At 37.3% G+C, this 23,125-nt stretch overlaps 1 protein-coding gene across 1 annotated transcript in view; it reads left to right on the forward strand.

Moving 5' to 3' along the window:
* Window positions 1-8,410: 8,410 nt before the first annotated feature.
* LOC306876875 (integrin alpha-6-like) overlaps window positions 8,411-23,125 on the forward strand; it is a 46,586-nt gene continuing 31,871 nt past the window's right edge. The window contains exon 1 of the mRNA XM_079428316.1: window positions 8,411-8,676. Within this exon, the coding sequence (XP_079284442.1) occupies window positions 8,495-8,676 (182 nt within the window). The 5' untranslated portion in view covers window positions 8,411-8,494. The remainder of the gene's footprint in view (window positions 8,677-23,125) is intronic.

A 23,125-nucleotide genomic window follows, 5' to 3' on the forward strand; every position in this document is an offset into this window, starting at 1 on the left:
TCAAATGGCCAGAGTTTTGAGATCGCTGCGGACGTGAAGGACTATAATGCGATAAGAGCTCACTCAAATACTGAGGTGCCAAACCATTCAGGGCTTTATAGGTAATTAGCAAGATCTTAAAATGTATACGATGTTTACTAGGGAGCCAGTGCAGTGTTGACAGAACTGGGCTAATGTGGTCATACTTCCTGGTTCTAGTAAGAACTATAGCTGCTACATTTTGAACAAGCTAGAGTTTGTTTATTAAACGTGCAGAGCAACCACCCAATACAATAATCTAGCCTCTAGGTCATGAATGCATGAATTAATGTTTCTGCATTTGACATTGAGAGCATAGGTCATAATTTAGATATATTTTTAAGATGGAAAAATGCAGTTTTACAAATGCTAGAAACATGTTTTTCGAAGGAAAGATTGCTGTCAAAAAGTCATCTAGGTTCCTAACTGATGACGAAGAATTTACAGAGCAGCCATCAAGTATTAGACAGTGATCTAGGTTATTACATGCAAAAGTTTTTGGTCCAATAATCCTCTGTTTTTTCAGAATATAGCAGTAAGAAATTGTTAGTCATTCAGTTTTTGATATCAACTATACATTCGGTTAGTTTTGAAAATTGGTAAGTTTCATCAGGTCGTGAAGAAATATAGAGCTGGGTATCATCAGCATAACAGTGAAAGCTAACACCATGTTTCCTAATGATATCTCCCAAGGGTAACATGTAAAGCGTGAAAAGTAAGGGGCCAAGTACTGAGCCTTGAGGTACTCCATACTGCACTTGTGATTGGTATGATACCTCTTCATTTACTGCACAAATTGATGGCGGTCAGATAAGTACGATTTGAACCATGCCAGTGCACTTCCTCTAATGCCAACATAATTTTCTAGTCTATTTAAAAGAATGTTGTGGTCGATAGTGTCAAACGCGGCGCTAAGATCCAGTAGCACTAATAGAGAGATACAACCACGATCAGATGATCAAAGTAGGTCGTTTGTAATTCTAATGAGAGCAGTCTCATTACTATAATATGGTCTAAAACCTGACTGGAAATCCTCACATATATAATTTTTCTCTAAGAAGGAACATAGTTGTGATGGTACTACCTTTTCTAATATCTTTGACAGAAAGGGAGATTCGAGATCGGCCATTAATTAATTATTTGGGGTCAAATTGTGTTTTTTTAATGAGAGGCTTATTAATTCTTAATAACAATTCTTCATTTCCAATAGAAGAGAATGAGTGGAATTTTTCCTCAGGGGATCTATAGTGCACTCTGATGCGATACTGTGGCTGACTAATAGTTTCGATCTTGGAAGTAAAGTAGTTCATAAAGTCATTACAACTGTGTTGCTGGGTAATGTTAACACCTGTTGATGTTATATTTTTTGTTAATTTAGCCACTGTATTAAATAAATACTTGGGGTTGTGTTTGTTTTCTTATAAAAGAGACGTAAAGTAATCAGATCTAGCAGCTTTTAATGCTTTTCTGTAGGATAGGGTACTTTCACGCCAAGCAATAAGAAATACCTCTAATTTAGTTTTTCTCCAGCTGCGCTCCATTTTCCAGGCTGCTCTCTTTAGGGCCCGAATGTGCTCATTATACCACGGTGTTGGACTCTTTTCCATAATCTTCCTTAAGCGTAAAGGAGCAAACCGTATCTAAAGCGCAAGCAAAGTGAGAATCAATAGTTTCTGTTACATCATCAAGTTGTTCTAAGCTATTGGATATGCTGAGGAAATAAATCAGGAAGATTATTTATAAAGCAGTCTTTTGTGATGGTTCTACCATATTTGTAACAAGGAGTTGGCTTTACAGCTTTAGCTATATGGAATATACATGAAACTAGATAATGATCTGAGATATCATCGCTCTGCTGCAATATTTCAACGCGACTGACATAAATTTCATATGACAGTATTAAATCTAGAGTATGATTTCGACAGTGAGTAGGTCCTAAAATGTGTTGTTTAACACAAATGGAGTTTAGAATGTCTAAAAATGCTGATCCCAACGAATCTCTTTCATTATCAACATGGTTTCCTCATCCTGATCTGATACATATGGACATGACTCAAGACTGTGTGCATCACAATGATGAAATCAATATGGTGACCGCATACCACATGGTCCTTATGGAGATGAAACCCTAATTTCCTCATCCTCATTTCTTATTACCCTAAAAGACTAGTCAAAGTGAATGAGGGAAAGAGCAAGAGAGTGAAACTATAGACCTCTAAAAGCTCGTTAGTCATGCAACTCATAACATCTAAAAGCATTTAAAGAGGAATATGTTAGTTTTTGTTTCTGATGGACGGATTGGCATTACAGAAACATTATTAAATCTATTGGCTATTTGATTACTATTTGATTACTTCAGATGTTCCTCAGTGTGACAGTGTGTTATTTCTATATACATTATAGATTCACAGTTTTGACACAGAAACCCCCAAAGTGAGTGTTTAACTGTCAACAGCTGACACCTGCTAGATGACAGGTGTATCGATGGGGGTTTTAAAGACAGCAGTGACTGATGTACACACTGATGTACCATTCATCAGTTGTACTGAGATAGATATACCTGACTATACCAAATACATTTACATAATTATATACTTAATAAAAATACCCTGCAATTGTACTTTTAGTATACTATACAGATTAAATTCAGCTAAATGGAACAACTAATTTTGTGCTTAATGCACTTTAATCGTGTGGAAGTAGTGTTGAAGTCCAACTAAAGATAAGCTGAAGTATATTTGATTTTGCTAAAGTGGAACTATTGCAACTATACTTCAGATACACTTTAAATATCTTGCATTTAAAGACTGATATTATTCAAAGATCATACAATCCTCATCAATAGTGACATTAAAACACATTTTAAGTTTAATATTAAATGTGCATCGTGCACAAGTAGTACTCCAAATAAAGTTTAATTATAATTTTTATATCAGTAAGTCTCTAGTGATATGTCAGTAAATATGTATTATAAAATATATGCTATAATTACAATTTTTTTCAACTGCTTACACACATTTTGAAAACTTTGCCTCTTTTTTTCAAAGCTTTACACACAAATCCAAGAATTGCACACACAAAATGCAAAATGTCTCACATCTCTTGCAAAATGAAGCACTGCATTCAAAATATCACAGACAAGCAAACACCTTTGCCATAATATTAATTCCTGTTAGATTTTGTGTGTTACATAGAGAATTGTGTGTTGTGTTTTGCAAATATTATATTGAAATTGAAAAATCTGAGAATTAGTGAATGGTTTTGCAGATTTGGTTCTGGTGTTTGAGTGTCAGCTTTCAGAAATTGAGTGACTAGTAAAGATTTTGTGTGTAAGCAGTTGAAAAAAACTGTTGTATGAAATAAATGTCTTTTAAATATATAGCTTTTTTACTAGGGTGTTTATCATGAAAAATGTTTATCTTAAACTTCATATTTCAATTTATAAATAAATCACACAAGATTTATAACTGTGTCCCCAATGGCCTCACACAGCATGGGTTAACAAACCAACTATAATGTTTTTAATAATTATCTCCAAGTTAAAGTTCAAGGTTTAGTTAATGTAGATAATCATAAATAATGTCTAATCTTCTTTAGAAAGAGGATTCGTAATTAATGATTATGGACATTTTGTGTTAACATGTACCAACAGTTCTTGTACAGCAAGCATTATTTGATGCTATATCAAGACAGATATATAGAAAACAAACCTTATGATTATCAGTCAGTTCATGACTGAATATTTCTTCTTGTATTGAGCAGTTTCCCTGTGATCTGTTGTGAGTGCACTGTGTTTGCTGAACCAAGTTCACAATGCACAATACATTGATGATCGTGTCACATCCACTGGCAGGGTCAAATTCTCTGCATAGGTCACACTGGTGGTCTCCAGTCTTTTGTCATGGTGAGAGACTGTAAGTGGCCATGCAGTTAATCAGCAGTGCTCACACAACAGTGTCATTCACATTCTTCCTGCTTCCTGAGCTTTCAGACCAGAGTGTGAGCTGATGAGTCTCCATGCCGCTCAAGACTTAGATAACTCTGCTATGACTTTCATCTGCATGACTTTCCCTTTTTCTGCTGTGAGATTCACGATGCATCAGATCATTTGGCATTCCGTAAAGCAGTGTGTTTCAGACAGATACGGGCTGGCAGTGAATTGTTTTTCCACTTTAAGGTCGTGCCAAGGCACAAAAATGTCACGATCTGAGAACAGGAAGGATGCAAAATCCTTCCACCCTTAACAGAACAGATCATAATTCACACCCTTTCTTTACTGACAGTTTTGACTTTGATCATTATTTTACAAATGGCTAATAAATGATTCCGATATTTACATTCGACATTCCTGTACCTCAGAGATTGCCAGTATATTTTAGCAAAGGGGTTAATGCAAAGAGGATCACACAGGCCACACTTCAACTCTTCCATCATCCAGCATGTAATTAACCGCAGGAGGATCCTAACATATTGATTAGCAGAGGTGAATCCATTGTTTTTCTGTCTTGGATGATGGTTATTAATTTTCTGAAAGAGACCATTTACGGTAATACTCTTTGTGGTACAATGATGATGATGATGCACTTTATGCATCAGCCCAGATGAGAACTGATGACTGCATACAGTGTGTGTGTGTGTGTGTGTGTGTGTGCATGATCTCATGTTGTTTCATTTCCAGGAAGAGTTTTTCCAAAAAAAAAAATATTCTAATCTGCACAGGTTAAGTGCAGCATCACAGACTAATGGGATTTTAGTGGTGGACAAGCAAATTCACTGAAACAATAATTAAGTTAGTATGTACCTCCCTGGGTTTATAGATTTAAAGCAAATTTGGGGGTTTAAACAGCATTTACATACTGCATCCATAATGGTCTGCCTATATGTGATTAATTATTTTAGATAAAATGTTCTGAGTGCATAAATCATAAATCAGTGAGATTTATTAATATTTATTTATATATATTTGAAGGAAGTTTCTTGTACTGACCAAGGCTGCATTTATTTGATCAAAAATACCATAAAAACAGTAATATTATTAAATATTAATACAATTAAAACAACTGTTTTCTATGTGAATATGTTAAAATGTAATTTATTGCTGTGATCAAAGCTGAATTATCAGCATCATTACTCCAGTATTCAATGTCACATGATCCTTCAGAAATCAATCTAATATGCTGATTTGCTGTTCAAGAAACATTTCTGATTATTATCAATGTTGAAAACAGTTGTGGTGCTTAATATTTTTGTGGGAATCATGTATATTAGTTTTTCAGGATCCTTTAAAGTGAATAAAAAAGCATTTATTTGAAATATAATGTTTTATTTTAAAATCTTTACTGTCATTTTGATCAATTTAATGTATCCCTGCTCAATAAAAATATCAATTACTTTCACAAAATAAAAAGAAAAAAGAAAAAGACCTGTTGTGTAGCCTATATGCAAATGTTTTAAGTATTAGGTAAATTATAATATGTTAATTATTTATCCACTATTTTATTGCAAGTGGATATATCATTAAAGTTGCATTTTGTCCAGTGTATGTCACTAATGTCACAGTTCTTGACCATCAGCTGTGTGCTGGTTTATCAGGATCACACTTCATCGACTGACCGTCCATATGGACAGCACGGGATCAATGCTTCTCTCGGCCTGACACAAGCGCATCTTACATTTCAGCCATATCAGTGTTTCCTTAAATCTAAACATCATTCGGATGTGGTAAACTAACAGCCTGCTGCAGTGAACAACTCAGCGTAACAAACCGAGAATGTTCTCATTAGCCTATCGACACATGCACACCATGCAGTCGCGTAGTAAAAAGATTAATCGGTTTTAATTGATTACATTTTAAGGTTGTTGCATCGCTGTCAGAGAGTACTCCTTTTTCTCCAGCAACTTTATTTCCATCAGAGAAATGACTTAAACAGATCTTATTTAACAGATTAAAGAAAGATGGTTGTGTAACGTAGCCTATGCACAGTAAGGCCTACTTACAAATCTTTTTGTTGAAGTTTTTCATTATTTTATAATTCAATTATAATCTTTTTTACTTACTTTTTTAAGACCAATCAAAATCTTAAACTTTGTAGCATTCAGAATTGCACATTTTACAGATTCAAGTCATGAAAAACTAGAACGATACTGATGATTTTGCTGTATGCCACTATAATAAACTGGCCCTGTCCCAAATGGTAGCTTTAGGCCTTGTAGTCCTCTTCCAAGTCCAGACTTTCATGGCATAATGGCAAATAGGCCCCGTCCTAAATGGCACACTAAGCCTTTTCGGTCTTCCTCCAACTTTGAGCTTTAGTGATGTTATGCCGCTTTGACTATCAATTAGAGATGCTGCTTCAGTTTGGGCTTGAGAGAACTGCACATTGAGGGCACAAAATGGATGTTCAAAAGCACTCTTCTAAAAACTAAAATGACAAATGGGACACTCTACAGCCTAGAGGACTTCTTGACACACAAGTGACCACTGCAAGTCTGCAAGGCCACAAGTGGAAATTGGAAAAGGGTCACTCAAGATCTATAGGGGATTTGTTGCATATAAGGTTTAGACTAGTCCTACAAGTTAATCATCTCTTTTTTAAAAGACTGGTCATATATTTTAATTTGATTATATAAAGACATAGATAAGTTGAATCCCTTGCCTTAATAACTGTTAGTTGGTCAGACTAGTTTTTAAGACACTGTCTTCTTAACATAGAGGTTTATGCAACTGGCTTCAGGTATTCCAGAGACCATATCATAGGGTAGACTGAGTACAGTAGAGACACTTTCTGCTTTTCACTACACAAAAACTAGATGCTGAAATGAAGTGATTTTTCACATATTTCTTTTGCTTGTGTACTAAAATATCATAAATTGATAATAGCCATAAGTAGTTCATATTTTCCACAATTAGCACATAAACATGAGGTGCATTTTTGTGCATTAGTTGAGACACCCATTCTTAATGCTCTAAAGCTGGCTAACCATTTATAGCAAATGTAATAAATTACAAAATGACAGTTTTAAATAAATACAGTTTAAAAATAAATTTATTTATTTGCTTTATTTAATTCAGATTCAGTTAAACAAAACAGGAACACATATTTAACACTACAAAAATATATGGCAAACAGTACAAATGTAAACATAACAGTAAAAAATAACTAAATACATACCCGTATAATTCTATAACCCTACCCCTAAACCTAAGCATCACTCGAATCTTTCTGCATTTTTACATTTTCAATCATTCTGTATGATTTATAAGCTTGTTTCATCATGGGGACCTAAACAATATTCATACATTTACTGTTATTACTATATGTGTGGGGACATTTGGTCCCCATAATGTAGGTAAGAACAGTACACAAACACACACAGCCCTCTGTATGCATTTTATTTTCTATGATTGGACTGTTACTGTATACAGTACAGCAACCTAAAGGGTGTCTCAACTGTACCCACTTCACCACCTTGTATATTTCTTAAAATGCTATGTAATCCTTTTAACATTCATGTTAGAAAATGTCCATTAATAGTAGACAGTTGAAATATCACAAATATATATTTTTTAGCAGAGTTTGCGTAGCATGTGTGTAAATGTGACTTTTACCCTATTATCATAATACTTTACAACTAAACAGCATGTGAAGCAATAGGACACCAATCCAGGTACAGTTGATACACTGTGTCTCAACCGTACCCCACTGACATGCTCGCCCATTTCTCTAGATTATGAAAAGACCTTGCATGGCACAATATTATAAAATATGTCTATTTTTAGAGCACAGAGTAATGTTTGCAATGATATATGTTAAGTTTAACAATCATAAAAGAATAATAAGCTATATTGTGGAAGGGATATAGTGAAATGTAAATCTCACCTTGGAAAAAAAAAAACTTTTGCCAATATCTTTGGAGTGGAAAGATGCACACATTTCAAATTTCCCATGATCATAAAGAACACTAATACACACGTGGAGCAAAAATCATGGCTTGGGGTTCTTGTGTACGCAAGTTATTTAAGGCGTTTCAACTGTACACATGTCTCAAATGTACTCAGTCTACTCTACACATTTTTAAATGATAATTATATGCATGCATTATTATATTTTTAATTTCATAATGTAATTTTGTAATTAAGTTATCTTAAGATGTAATTAGTCTAAGTTTTCGAGATCATGAATACCTGTGTAAGTGCACACATTTCACTTATGAATATCATATTGGAAATAAATTCAAGCACCTTGAGGACTGTGTGTTCATAAATCGTGTGGATGGGGTGAGACCGGGTGAGACTCATCCATCCCTCAGTAGTGACGTAGAGCGCTGAGGGGACATGAGAGAGAGAGAGGAGGGGCGACGGGTGTCTCTCTCTCTCTCTCTTACTGAGCGCAGTGCAGTGCGGATTACTGTCCTCTCAGTGCAGCTGGAGCTACCGCAAAACAAGGGCTATATTCAACCACATTAATTACAGGCAATGGGGCTCTTTGAGGAGGGGCTTTCTCTGAACCTGTGCATTTTTTCTTTGCTCTTATGGACTTCTACAAGTGCATTTAACCTGGACGCGCAAAACGTCCTTAGGAAGAATGGTCAACCAGGCAGCCTCTTTGGATTCTCTCTCGCCTTGCACCGGCAGCTCCAGCCTTATGATAAAAGAATGTGAGTAGAATCAGATGTTGTATATCGTTGCTGTTAATCGATATCATTGACTGATCTGGAGTCTGAGCAGATGCGCGCTTTTAGACGCTCCAGACCCCCTTCATCTTCCGTTCATCCTGCACCTGTGCACCGTTCATTTTTAAACAGTTGTGTTACTTCTATCTCTTCTAGGCACAAGAAACGATGCGTTTAATAGTCTAATAGTTCGTAAATAAATAAACTCTTTATGAATGGTGAAATGTTAGTGATTGTGTGTCGGAATGGTGATTTGTGCATCAGTCGTCCAGCGCTCATCGGCAATGAGCTGCGGCATGTGGGGGAAGGCAAGCTGCTGCTTACAGACAACTTAACAATGCCCAACGTGATGCGACAAGTCACCAGTGGACAATGGCTTTCCATACTGAAGGAATTCAAAGTGCAATATCACAAAGTCTGATCTTAAAAGTAAATGTTCTTCAGTGGTTATTTCCAGCATTTAAGATTAAGCAACGAATCACTACTTTTTTTGGCTGAATATGGCTTTTGAGTTGATTATATGGTTATTTGGAGATTTAAAAAGTTGTAAAAAGTTACAAACACCTATTTTGAAAATTGCAGTTGGTGCTGTTTTGTCTAAACCACATCCAGTGGTTCCATAGAAGAACCATTTTGGGTTCCTCAAAGAACGTGTCCGAGATCAGTTCTTAAAAGAACCAGTTTTTTTATTTTCCTTAGTATGAAGACATTTTAGTAATTTGAAGAACATTTTTCCATTCTAAAGAACCTTATGTGGAATGGAAAGATTCCATGGATGTTAAAGGTTCCTCATGGAACCATTGATGCCAATAAAGAATCATTATTTTAAAGAGTGTATCTGCCAGAAGTAGTTTATAATATTGATTTATTATGCATATACAAGCTTGTCTTTTAACTTTGTTTTGTTTTTAATAGTCAGGTTGATCATTTGGTTTTAAACTCAGTTCTTTAAACCTTTCTCTCAGATCTCTTCTCTTGGTTCAGTTAAGGTTTGGATGCTATGGTCTAAGGCTGTAAAACATCTGTCATGATGGGGCACTAAAATAATAACTCAGGCCTCCTTTTTGGACAAGTTTGAAATGTAAAGACAAGTCAACACTCAGTTTGTAGCTCTTTTACTGGCAACTTGGTGGCTATGTCATATGATTTTGTATCATCTCCTTACGCCCCACTGATGGTTCTGGAGTGGACTTTCATTCCCATTTTATTTTTTTTTATTTTTTTTTGTGCATTTCTGTACAAACCACATTGTACAAATTCATACACAATGGCCACCTTGTAAAATAGTTGTTTTCTTTGATCTATTCAACATCAAATAGCAACCTCCTTATCTGTGACCAAGTCCGGTAATACATTATAAAACTTAAGATGGAGGAAATCACATACTTGCAGAAACCATTTCTCTGTACGGCTGAAAAGATGTGAGATTTGTAGTTAACAAAAAGGCTGAATGATTTACTTAGAGTCTGAGTGTGAGGGGGGTCACTCAGGCATTTCTGTATGTGTCTGTTTGTTCATTTGTGAGTGTGTTTAAACAGTTGTGTGAAATGAACAAGTGTGAGTTTTCTTGTGTGTGTGGTGAAAGACACCTGTTTACAGCATCTATGGTGCCATGAAAATGTGTAGCACCTGTGACCAGGCTTGTCTTTCTGTCTGTTTGCCTCCCTATTGATGTGTATGTCTAGGCCTTTTCATATTTATTTCCCATCTCATGTGGATTTCGTTTATTCTTGTGGGGTTTGTTGATTGTGTGAATAATGCATGTGAATCATTATATGCTGGGGCTCAATCTTTGGGTGTTTGCCAGGCTGCTGCTACCAGCACAATGGTTCACACAGGTCGTTTACAGGGTGAAAGCAGTATCTGATACACTTCATATACTGTTCTTCTCAAATCCCTACACATTAACACTCATGTGAGACTGAGAGTGTAATGAGACTGTTAGAAGTAAAATTGAAGTTGGTGCTGTTTTGTATATATCATATCCAGTGAGAAGAATTTTGGGTTCCTCATAGAACGTTTCAGTGATCAGTTCTTAAAATAACCATTGTTTCCTTAGTATGAAGACATTTTATAATCTGAAAATCCTTTTGCCACTATAAAGAACCTTTTGCGGAATGGAAAGTTTCTATGGAACCATCAAAGTTCTACACATTAATACCCATGTGAAACTGAGCGTGTCGTTAGACTGTAAGAAGTAGTCAGCTGTAGCAATATGTTGCATTTCTGTTTGTGTATTCACACATGTACATCTCTTAAGTGCGGAAACCTAATGTTTCACCTAAATGGTTGTAGATGGATAAATTGTGGGTTACTTTTGACATGAGCTGAGAGTTTCCATACTTCTTTTAGCTTTTGTAGTTTAGTGTTTTGATCAACACATCGGCTGCTTGGGACTCTTCAGCAGTTTGCTGATATTTTCTCTGTTTACACCGAAAGAGGATCAGTACTGTGGGGTTAAGGTTAGGTACATAGAAGAGTCTACCGAGGAAAGGAAATGAGGAGATATGTTTCAGACAGTCTCATTGATTCAGTTTCGAGAATCCCACTATTACTATGACAATTTTTTTTGCAATGTACAACATTTTGAGCTGTGCCTCATTCTCATAAGTGTGTGAACAGAGCTCAACTCTGGTGGTACGAGCGCAGTGGGCTCTGGGTGTTGAAAGCCCATTTGTGCTGCATGACTGCATTTCTCTTAGTCAGTGCTGAAGCAGTTTTCACATTGAGATCTGCCTTAAAAGTTACACTTCTTTAATAGCAAAATGATTTCGACACAACGATGACTGTGAATATCGAGCTTTGCATAGTTGCTATCCTAAGTATGTTCCTGTGTGAAAAAAAATGCAGACTACAAGTAAACTTGTTAAAGCACTTGTTTAAGTACTTGTGTCTCTTCAACTCCTAGAAGATGCTGTTAGTAGCTTCTCTTTAGTGCCACACAAAAGGTCTTCCTTCCTGCCATTCATGCAGTTTCCTGTGGTGTGAAAATGACCACTGCTCATCTACTCTTATAATCTATTAGAAGGAAGCCAATTTCCAAAACAAAACTAATGAAAGAAAAAAAAAACATCTTTGATGCTGTGAGTATCCAGAGCAGTGGATGAACAGGTTGGCATTTGTTTACACTGGAACAGGAGAAATCAGGGAACATGTACACCAGGCCATCTGTGCTCATGTAACTTGAGAGATAGATCGCTAGAGGCCCCTTTTCTTTCTTTTCTTTTTGTAAGAATCATGGTTGTGTGAATGTGTTGGTCTCCTCAGGTGTGTGTAGATTTGCAGTCCAAGATATTTTAGTGATTTTTATTTTTGCAACAGTACACAACTGTTTCATGGTTTACACTACTCTACAGATTAATAAACAAGCTTTTGCTTTTTATTTGTGGTTGCAACAAAATTAAAATGTTGGGCTAAAACTGAAGCTAGTTCAGCGAGGCTATGAACTTAAAATAGGTGATTTTTTTTCATAATGCAAACACATATGTAGTTTAAAATGACGGGATGCTAATTAGTCTCTCAATGAAAGACAAGTGCATCTATGCAAGAATGGGAAAATATACTGAACATATAAAATTAGGAAAACCAAATGTAGCCTGAACTTGTAAACATGATTGAATTTTGGCTTACAAAAAAAGAGAAGTGATTTCTCCACTTGTCTTAGATCACACATCAGAGCTGCATGTGTCTCATCAATGACAAACATGTGCAAGATTGGTCTGAAAGATCAGGCTAGTTACCACAGTTTTGATATTGCATTAAATATCATTCAATCAAAAATAGCATATATATGAAACGATTTTAAGGTAAATTTCTCCAAGTGTCTTGAGAGATGTTAACATTTGAGAAATGTTTTATCTGTCTCCTTCATTTTTCTGCGTCTTCGTGTAATCCCAGATGGACTTGATGATCATGAGATCATATCTCTGTGGACCATACCATCTGGTGTCGACTGCATATAAAAATGACAGTAGATTATTACAATTAAAACGTTTACATTTATATTTAGTCATTTAGCAGACACTTTTATCCAAAGCTACTTACAAATGAGGAACATGGAATCAATCAAAATCAATAAAAGAGCAATATGCAAGTACTACTACATGTCTCAGTTAGCCTAATATAGCCTAATAATAATAGCCTAAATGTATAAACTGAGGTTTCCTACTGGCAGACTAAAGCAAAGGATAAATGTCTTAATTCTTTGGTGAACAAATTTGGTTCTAGGTTATATATAGTATAATGTATTGTAGACAAATTATTTCACTATTCAATTAAGGGCTGCACGATTAAAGAAAAAATCTAATTGCGATTAAAATTGTGATTGTTACTTAAATGCGATTAAAAAAAATCCAGGTGTGCTGTGATTGTTTCTAGGGCTGTACAATGAAAGAACACAGTACTTCACTCTGAAACACCCAGTGCATATATTTATTTAATTAAATCACAGCCTTTGTGATGTTGTATTTGCACTGATTTAATTTATTTTTTTATTTTTTATTTGTTGCACAGCCCTAAGTCAACTAGTTAGTTGTTGCCTAGTCAATTAACTGAGTATAGTTGTCAAGATCTCCAACTGGAGTGCCCATGAGCTCCTCTAGAGGGCACTCCATCACATACCTTTGCCACTCATTCTGGACTCAATTTCCCATAACCCCTGCCTAGGAACTGATTACCCACACCTGTTTCCAATCAGGGGGACTATTTAAGTTGGACACTTTCTCACACTCATTGCTGAGTATTGTTTGTATGTCTATTGTTAGCCTGTAATGTTTTCTGGTCTTCCCTTCCCTTCCCTTCCCTTCCCTTCCCTTCCCTTCCCTTCCCTTCCCTTCCCTTCCCTTCCCTTGCCTTGCCTTGCCTTGCCTTGCCTTGTCTTGCCTTGCCTTGCCTTGCCTGCACTGCCTTTAAGGTTTATTTTTTTTTATCTTGGACTGTTTACCTGGTTTTTGTGATTGTTTTGCTGCCTGTCCTGACCCTTGCCTGTTTATGGATTACTCTTTTGTCTTTGCCTAGATATTACTGCTTGCTGATACTGGACCCTGCCTGTCTGACCACGTTTACCAATAAAGCCCATATTTGGATCCACAATTGCGTTGTCCCGCTTGACATTCTTCGACATTACAATAGTGACCCATCCCTACCAAAAATAAGAAGCCTGGCTCAGTCAAGCTTTGTCAGTGTAGATCATCTCAGACAACTGCAGCGATTGCACTGCTAGATCATTTTGAAAAAGACAAATTTGTAAAACAGTTGCGCAGCTCCTGATTGTGAACTGTCTATGAGCAGTGTTTGGGACACACAGCAGCTGCTGCAGCTTTGGCACGGATGCTTTTGGACTGTGTAACACTTTGAGAATTAGTGAAAGGTTATGGCTGTGGTATATTTTCTAACAGAAAGATGGAACGGTCTGCATGACTAAAGTGATGAGCAGAAACAGCTGAGTCTGGGCATTTCTCCCCTTCAGTGATGAAGCAGCAATCTGAAACAGGTATTAGCTGAATCACTGGATAAGTGTGGGAGGGATAAATATATTTACAGTGAGACTGTAGAAATGTGACAGCTGGTAGAGGTTCTACAGCAGTATATCCATGACACGGTTCTAAAAAATTAATTTAATTTTTTTCAGTTGATTAATTTCAATCTGTTTTTACACTGATGTCAAAACATACTCATTTGTTATGCATAATCTTTTGTACATGCATCCATGAAGTTAAAAAAACAAATGAGATCGGTTATATAAACCAAACATTATTCAGACACCAGATATCATTTTTGATATTTTTTTACTAGGTGCAGGACAGTATAGTTCATTTATGTAAGTGAGGATAGCAAACTGTGTGATAAGTAAACTGTGACATATTTTACCAAAACAATTCTTCATACAGAGGACTACCAGTAAAACTGATAAAAGATTGGGGCCAAAAATTATTCAGACACTTTGACCTGACCATGTTTTGCTTAAGTGTTTTTTCTTTAATTGCTAATGCGAACTTTTTACACCACAGACTGAACAAAATTTAGCATTGCTTGGTAATTGGTTGACCTAAATTGGTATTATCTAATTGTGTACTTAAATCTAACAGCTGACAGCTATTCAACCGAATTCATAACCTACCTTTCTATCAAAGTTTTCTGACATTATCAAGATGAATTTGTTCTGACACAGTTTAACTCTTGAGTTCTTGTCATATATTATTACCATGTTGAAGGTGTCTAAATAAATTTAGTTTTGACTGTATATACATATTTGGAAAATTGTCCATTTTATATAATATTACTGTGGTATATAGTTGTTCATGCTGTGCTTGCTATAAATAACTTTGGTCAAACACTCCATCCTTACACTAGAGTGTGAGCAAGTTTAGTGCAAAAAACATTTCCTGCAGAGGTGAAGCAACTGTACAGTGTGTAAGCGACAGATTGCAGCCAGCTGCAACCAGCTGTGGGTATAAATAATAAAACAGGCACACTGGCCACTGTCAGTTTACTCTTGATAATTATAACTGCTGCAGTTTGTATATGTTAACTCAAACACAAAGACAGAGGTTAAGTCAAATTACATCTACTGAAAAAAAAAAAAAAAAAAAAAAACAACAAAGAACTTTATAAAACAATAAAGTAAAATAAAATAAGAAAGAAGAATGCTTATGTTTAATTATATTATTGCCTAGTTTAACAACTGCATGAATTTAAAATGCAGATTTGGAATTAGTATTTATGTTTTCTATACAAATAAACCTGTTTAGATGATGGAATAAAGATAATCATAGATGTGCATTTTGGACATTCAAAGAAAGCTATCGAGAAGTCATTGTTTGTAATGGAATTTTGCTCAATCAGACTATAAACTTGGTGACCCTAATTAAATGAACCCTCTTACTGTCAACAATGACATGCTTAGACTAATCAAACTCTATTTTTTCTCAGAACAATGAAGACAGGGCAACATTATGTGGCTTTTTAAGTTAAATTCTGTTCTCCCATCTGTCCTTCCTTATGTTGGTTGGAAACAGGGAGTGTCAGCTTGACTGGCCACATTCTCCACATTCATCTTTAATGATTTGTCTCAGTCAGTAGTCGTTCAGTCCAATGATCACCCCAAGGCCAGTCTCCTCAACCCTTTCTGTGATTTTGAAGACTAAGTGACAGATACCTAATGACAATAGCAAAACAATAGCATGCTGACTTCATTAACTCCCTCAGCCATGCATAAACACAACAAAGGAACGATCCTACAAAATCCCAAGAAATAACCTTTTACCATGGTTACCACAGTTTCTGTAAATAAATTTCCAGTATAATTAGTTATTTTATTTATTTTTTTACTCCTGTAAAACCGTAATTGACAAACACGCATGTTAAAGCTAAAATATTGTAAAGGACAACATGCATCATCTTCATGGATGCACATGAATGAAGGCCACAAGTCTCAAGTCCACATTAAGTGTGCAACTTGTGCCATTTTTTATTTTTTGTCATTTCTTTTTTACGTGATGGTGGGCAGTGTTGGGGAAAGTTACTTTTAAAAGTAATGCATTACAATATTGCACTCCCTAAAAAGAAACTAATCATGTACAAATTACAAAATAATGTGTTACATTACTTTCATGTTACTTTTGCATTTTGGCTAATGTAAAAGCCTATACCAAAACTGAAATGAAGAAGCCACAGGATAAAGGAAATGTAAATTCAAATGTTTATTGTAGAGGGGACAAGGGTTACTTTTATTTGAAAAGTTAAGATGTTTTCTTGTAAATTAAAAAGTAATGCGTTACTTTACTAGTTACTTGAAAAAGTAATCTGATCATGTAACTCGCGTAATTTGTAATGCGTTACTCCCAACACTGATGGTGGATAAAACCATAGTTTTATTGTGGTAAATTTTAAACAATGTTAAGTTTTCATGTCAAGTTTTTCATCTTAATTCTCATCGGTGGTTGTGGATATTCATAATAGAAAAATATGAGTGACAATGCCTATTATCCTGTGATTACAATGAAACATTTCATTCGTCTGTATGGTCGAGTGTCCCAGTATATAAGCCACTGGTGGTCTCCTGTGTTCCCACAGCCGGCCTACACGCTGATCTGAATAGACTCACCATGGAAAGTAGATTAAGGGGCACTGGGTGCACAGATGAAATGCTGATGAAACCTCTCAACACCATAATAGCTGGCCTGTTTCCCATCGAGAGAGCATAGTGTTGAGAACTAAAACTCCAGCGTGTCATTCCTAGTGTTGTCCATCAGATATGTGTTGAATTTCCCAACCATGATTGAGGGATGCTCTGGTCCTGGAGCTTTCCAAACATTACTCTCCACCTGCCACATCTTCGTGGGAATGGACTCCAACTATATGCTGTAATGTTTTATCATTGTAAGGCTTACAAGTAAGCTTTATGGGCCTAAACTAACAAAATAATTTATTTATTCAATATTTTATGTTCATTTATGCAACATAGCCCCTTTGGAAAATGTGCCTCTACCTAATTGTTTTTTTACAAAACTCCAAAAAATGTACCTGTACATTTAAATCACTGCAGTTTCCAGTTGAAATTAACACTAGTGGCAGTAAAACACATAAAAACTTTTATTCCTTTTCACATAAATAATAATAATAATAATAATATGTAGCAGTTTATAGCACAACAAAATGTTATTATCTCAAAACACTTTTTTAGAGCAAGATTTGTAAACTAATGCATTAAGTGCATTAAATAAATACATAAAGTGACCAGATTTCTGAAACGGAAAAGGGGGATATTTCCTAGTTCAGTGGTCAAAATATCATTGAAATCTCACAGATTATCAAAAAAAAAAAGGGACAATATGTTTTTTTACAATATATGTTTGTTTTAACTCTATGTATATATATAGAGTATATACTATATATAGTATATACTCTCTCTCTCTCTCTCTCTCTATATATATATATATATATATATATATATATACTATATATGAAAAAAACAAAAACAAGATGACGCCGCTGTGTTCGGACGCCGTCCAGGTGGCTCCGCTTAGATTTTGCTTTTATTTACTTTTTTACTTACCTTTACTATCTCTTTTTACACATTTCACATCGGCACTCATCACCTATAACAAAGAAACACTTTTGGATATTGGAAACCGCTACACTAACATGTTCCAGGACAGTTTATCCACGAATCCATCGTGGCCATTCTTCGGAAAGTGGAAAGTGGAGATAAACAATAACCCCCTGAGGCGACGGATGAAGAAACACCGCGGGAAACGCGCTGGGATTCGAGACAGACTTAGGAAAAGGGCTCACAGTCCTCCTCTTCCGAGCATTCTGCTCGCAAATGTCCAATCCTTGGTGAATAAGATGGACGATCTTAGAGCCAGGATTAGTTTCCAATGGGACATAAGGGACTGTAACATCCTTTGTTTGTCTGAAACATGGCTTTCGTCCTCGGTCCCGGACACTGCTGTAATGCCAAGTGATAACTTCTCTGTTTTTCGGATGGACAGAACAGCAGATGCTGGTAAATCCAGGGGTGGAGGAGTGTGTTTCATGATTAACAAGAAATGGTGTGATCCCAGGAATATCTCCATTCTGTCGCGTTCCTGCTCGCCTCATCTGGAACATCTTTCCATTACTTGCCGCTCGTTTTATCTGCCCCGGGAGTTTTCATCGATCATTGTTACTGCTGTGTACATTCCACCACAGGCAGAATGGGCTGGGCTTTGTCTAAGCTTCACGATGTGCTCAGCGGCTACATTAACAAACATCCTGGCGCTGCCTTTATCATCGCGGGAGACTTTAACAAAGCTAGCCTCAGGCAGGTCATGCCGAACTTTCATCAACATGTATCCTGTCCAACTAGAGGACCAAATACACTGGATCACTGCTACTCTCAAGTTTAAGAATGCCTACAAAGCCCGCTCACTACCGGCTTTTGGCAAATCGGACCATGCCGCCATTTTCCTCACACCGGAATATAAACAAAGGCTCGTTCAGGATCCCCCGGTGCAGAGAGTAGTGACGTGCTGGTCTTCCCACTCAGAAGCTATGCTACAGTCGGCTCTTGATGACGTCGACTGCGACATGTTCCGGGCGAGTTCTTCTGACGTCAGCAAGTTCACGGATGTAGCATTAAGCTTTGTAAACACGCTAACCGAGCAAGCTACTGAAACAATAACTATAAGGACATTCTCCAATCAGAAACCGTGGGTGGAGAGAACAATCCGTGCTGCGGTTAACACATGCACTGCCGCTTACAATGAGGCTCTTCTGACCGGGAATATGAGCGAGTACAAAGCATCGTGCTATGCTCTCCGACGCGCAGTAAGAGCCGCCAAACACCAATACAGAGAGAGAATTGAGTCTCATTTCCAGCTCAATGACGCTCGACGGATGTGGCAGGGACTGAGGACCATCTGTGCCTTCGGAAACAAATCCTCCGCAGAGGTGAGAGCAGATCCGTTGCTGGCCGACGAGTTAAACATCTTCTATGGCTGCTTCAATTGCAACGGCGGCGCCGCGACTCTGCCGTCCAGCGCGTCAGGAAGCAGCAGGCAGAGCAGCGACAATCCTGTAATCACCATGTCGGAGGATGAGGTTCGGAGGGCGCTAAAGAAAGTGAACGTCAGGAAAGCAGCCAGACCTGATGGGATAACCGGCCGTGTTCTGAGGTTCTGCGCCGATCAGCTCGTTGGTTTGTTCACTTGTATCTTTAATGAGTCCCTTGCTACCGCCGTGGTTCCCACCTCATTTAAAAAATCTGTCGTTATTCCTGTGCCTAAGAACAATAAACCCTCTTGCCTGAATGACTATCGCCCAGTTGCCCTCACATCTATAGTCATGAAGGTTTTTGAGAGACTTGTAAAGAGCCACATTTGCTCCTCCATCCGTTACTTTGGACCCTCTTCATCGCCCAAACAGATCTACTGACGATGCCATCTCTCACGTCCTCCACTCTTCTCTCACACACATGGACAGTAACAATGGGAATTATGTAAGGCTGCTATTCATTAACTATAGCTCAGCTTTCGATACTATAGTCCCCATCAAACTGGCTTCTAAACTCACAGACCTCGGCCTAAACTCCTCACTCTGTGACTGGATTCAAGACTTCCTCACCGGCAGACCTCAAGTGGTGAAAATTGGCCAGTTCACCTCAAACTCCATCAGTCTGAACGTGGGAGCCCCACAGGGCTGTGTCCTGAGTCCCCTGCTTTACTCTCTCTACACGAATGACTGCGTGTCCTCTCACAGCTCCACATCTATTATCAAATTTGCTGATGATACTGTGGTTCTGGGCCTCATCTCCAACAATGATGAGACCGCATACTTGGATGAGGTAAAGAGACTCACATCATTGTGCCAGGACAACTGTCTCTCTCTGAATGTGAGCAAAACTAAAGAGCTGATCATGGACTTTAGGAAGAGACAGCAGCGGCCCTACACTCCTCTTATGATCAGTGGGACCCCTGTGGAGAGGGTGAGTAGCTTCAAGTACCTCGGTGTAAACATCTCCGAGAACCTGACTTGGACTACACACATCCAAACACAGGTTAAGAAAGCCAGGCAAAGACTGTACCACCTGTGACAGCTGAGGAAATTTAGGGTATCACCAGCAATCCTGAGAACTTTCTATTCAGGGACCATAGAAAGTGTATTGACTCAGTGCATCTCAGTGTGGTATGGAAACAGCTCCAATCAGGACTGCAAAGCACTACAGAGAGTTGTGCGCTTAGCTGAGCACATCTCAGGGTCTGCTCTCCCCTCTATGCAGAACATCTACCTCAAACGCTGCAAAAGTAGAGCTGTCAAAATCATGAAGGACTCAAATCACCCTGGTAACCGTCTATTCACTTTGCTGCCATCTGGTAAGCGCTTCCGTAGCCTGATGGCAAAAACTGAGAGACTTAGGAGGAGCTTCTTCCCCCAGGCCATCAGGCTCCTAAACTCTAACTCTGTGTCATAACATCACTTGACTCCATGTAAATATCACTATATCAATAAGCTAGTCATAATTTTTTCTACCTCATATTGCTCCTATTTAAATACCCTACACAACTTTTTTGCGCATTCTTTTGCACATTCCTCTTATATTACTATTTAAGTCAACAGCATACTGACCTGCACATTTATATTTATATTTTTTATCTTTTATTTTATTTTATTCTTTTATTTTTTCTACTTTTCTTTTTCTAAATATTTGTATACTATACAATTGCACTGTCCTTGGAGCGGACCTGACTTATATCTGTATAATTGTGTATGTGACGAATAAAAATCTTGAATCTTGAAGTACTAATATTGTAATGAATAATTATGTTTTAGGATTAAACTGGCCCTAGTTTTTCAATACAATTCACCAAAATTCACACTATGAAAAATAAATAAGCATTGCAAATAGCAAACAGATCAAAACAGTATAACAACAAAAGTATGACTTTACAAAAACAGGACAAAAATAAAACAAGAAATATGAGAACATATGATAAATAAAACTATTTAACAAATATTTTTAACATTTAAACTGTATTTAACATTTTAACAAACTGTGAGAACAGTAATTACCTTTCAGATGATAATTTACATTTATGCTTTTGGAAACGGATCGTTAAGGTACACACAAACAGTATTTAACAGTATTTTAATATGAATAGCTAGTATGACTACCTAGAAACTGATAACAGTGTCCCTTTTGATAATGATAATAGTGCTCTGCTCTAGTCCCGGTTTGGTTCTTTGTGGCTAAAGAAGCAGTGCGAGACCAAATTATCTGTGTAGCTTGCAGCTCTCTCTGCTGGTGAAAATAATCACCAACTCTATAGGTTGTGCTTTTTAAAGTGTAGTTGCAGGTTGTTTTGAACGTGCTGTAAAAACATTTCCGGGGACAGCTCCAGTCAGGGACAGAACACCAAAAACCAGGACTCTCCACAGAAAACAGGGATGTCTGGTCACCCTATTTTGACATGAACATCAATTAAAGGTGGGGTAAGCAATTTCTGGTAGCCAATGTTGATATTTGAAATCACCAAAACAAACACGCCCCTATCCCAAAAGGGTTTCGCCCCTATTTTGATAGCTCCGCCCCACACACACGTATGCAACCCAGGCAACCATTAGTTATGTGAAACAAAACAAAACCAATATTACACCGTGTCTACACTGGATGCTGTGTGGTGCGACAAATCTCCGACAGAAAACTGTTGCCACGTTCGATTTATGACGTGCTGACACAAATTTCAAATGATTTTCAACGGTCGCTTTATCGCGTCCAGTGTAGGCAGACCTTAGCTGTTGCGGCGCAGTGCATCCGGTGTAGACACGGTGATACTCAGATACTCACCTATCCAGAAAAAAACAAAGCAACCTCAGTGTCCGATCGCAGGCCTTCTGCTCCTTGAGTTCTCTCCAGCGCTGGAAAGCTGATCCGATATTTACACGGGTCCTACTTCTTGCCTTATCATTCCGCAGACGTTTTCCACTTTTGTTTTTTTATCCACCATCTCTATCTTTCACTCGCTCAGCTAATGTCCGTCCTGTGCACTGAAAGCTCTCTCCTCCACATCATGAGTAGACACGCCCCTTACTGCTGATTGGCTACAAGTTTGTTTTGGTACTCGGCCCCGACTCAGTTTTCTAAAGGGTTTCGGTAGCTCACCTGGTACAACACTGCACTTGTAGTGCAGAGCACTTCATCAAGTCAGAATAAAAGAGCTCATAGACTTATGTAAGCAATCTAAAATGGCATGGTTGTTAAGAATGTGTGTTTATTGTACGTTTGTTTTGTTAATACTATCAGTAAGGTACCAAGATACAAACAGCAGCCAAAGTAATAAAATGTTGTTCACTGGCCATTTAACTTTGAATGTGTCACCAAACAGGCAAGAGGCAGCAATATCATTTTGCAGAAAGTTTATATAATGAACCACTGATTCCTGCGTGAAAAAAAAAATTGATGTCCACATTTTTTTTTTTTTTCTTACAATATGTTACCTGTGTTGACTGCGAGTCTGACAGAGTCAGAAGTTTTTCATGTATTTTTTTCTATTCACTGAAGTGCCCAGAATAGTTGATTCATAAGAGCTGTCAAATAAGGTGAATGTTCTGGAAACGTTTCATCAGAATAACAGTTGCCGAGTCAGCTGTTCTGCACCGCTGTGTGTGAAGTGAAGTTAAGCAAACGGCCACTGTGTGCCTCAGTGCTGATTTATGTCTAGTAAATAAAAAATAAAAAAACAAGAAAATTCTATGAAAAACTCAAACCACTATAGTTGTGGTAGTAGCAGTGAAATAATTTTCCTTCTCTTAGGAAAGGTGTGTCTGGAATGAATTGTGGAAAAAGGGATTGGTTACGCAGCAGATGGCTATATGGTCATAAATCTGAGGTTTACTTATGTAGTGTGAAACAATGCAGTTCCCCTTCAAGAACTCGAGCTGCCTTCGAAAACGC

This window comes from Barbus barbus, assembly GCF_936440315.1.
Source record: "Barbus barbus genome assembly, chromosome: 11".
NCBI lineage: Eukaryota > Metazoa > Chordata > Actinopteri > Cypriniformes > Cyprinidae > Barbus > Barbus barbus.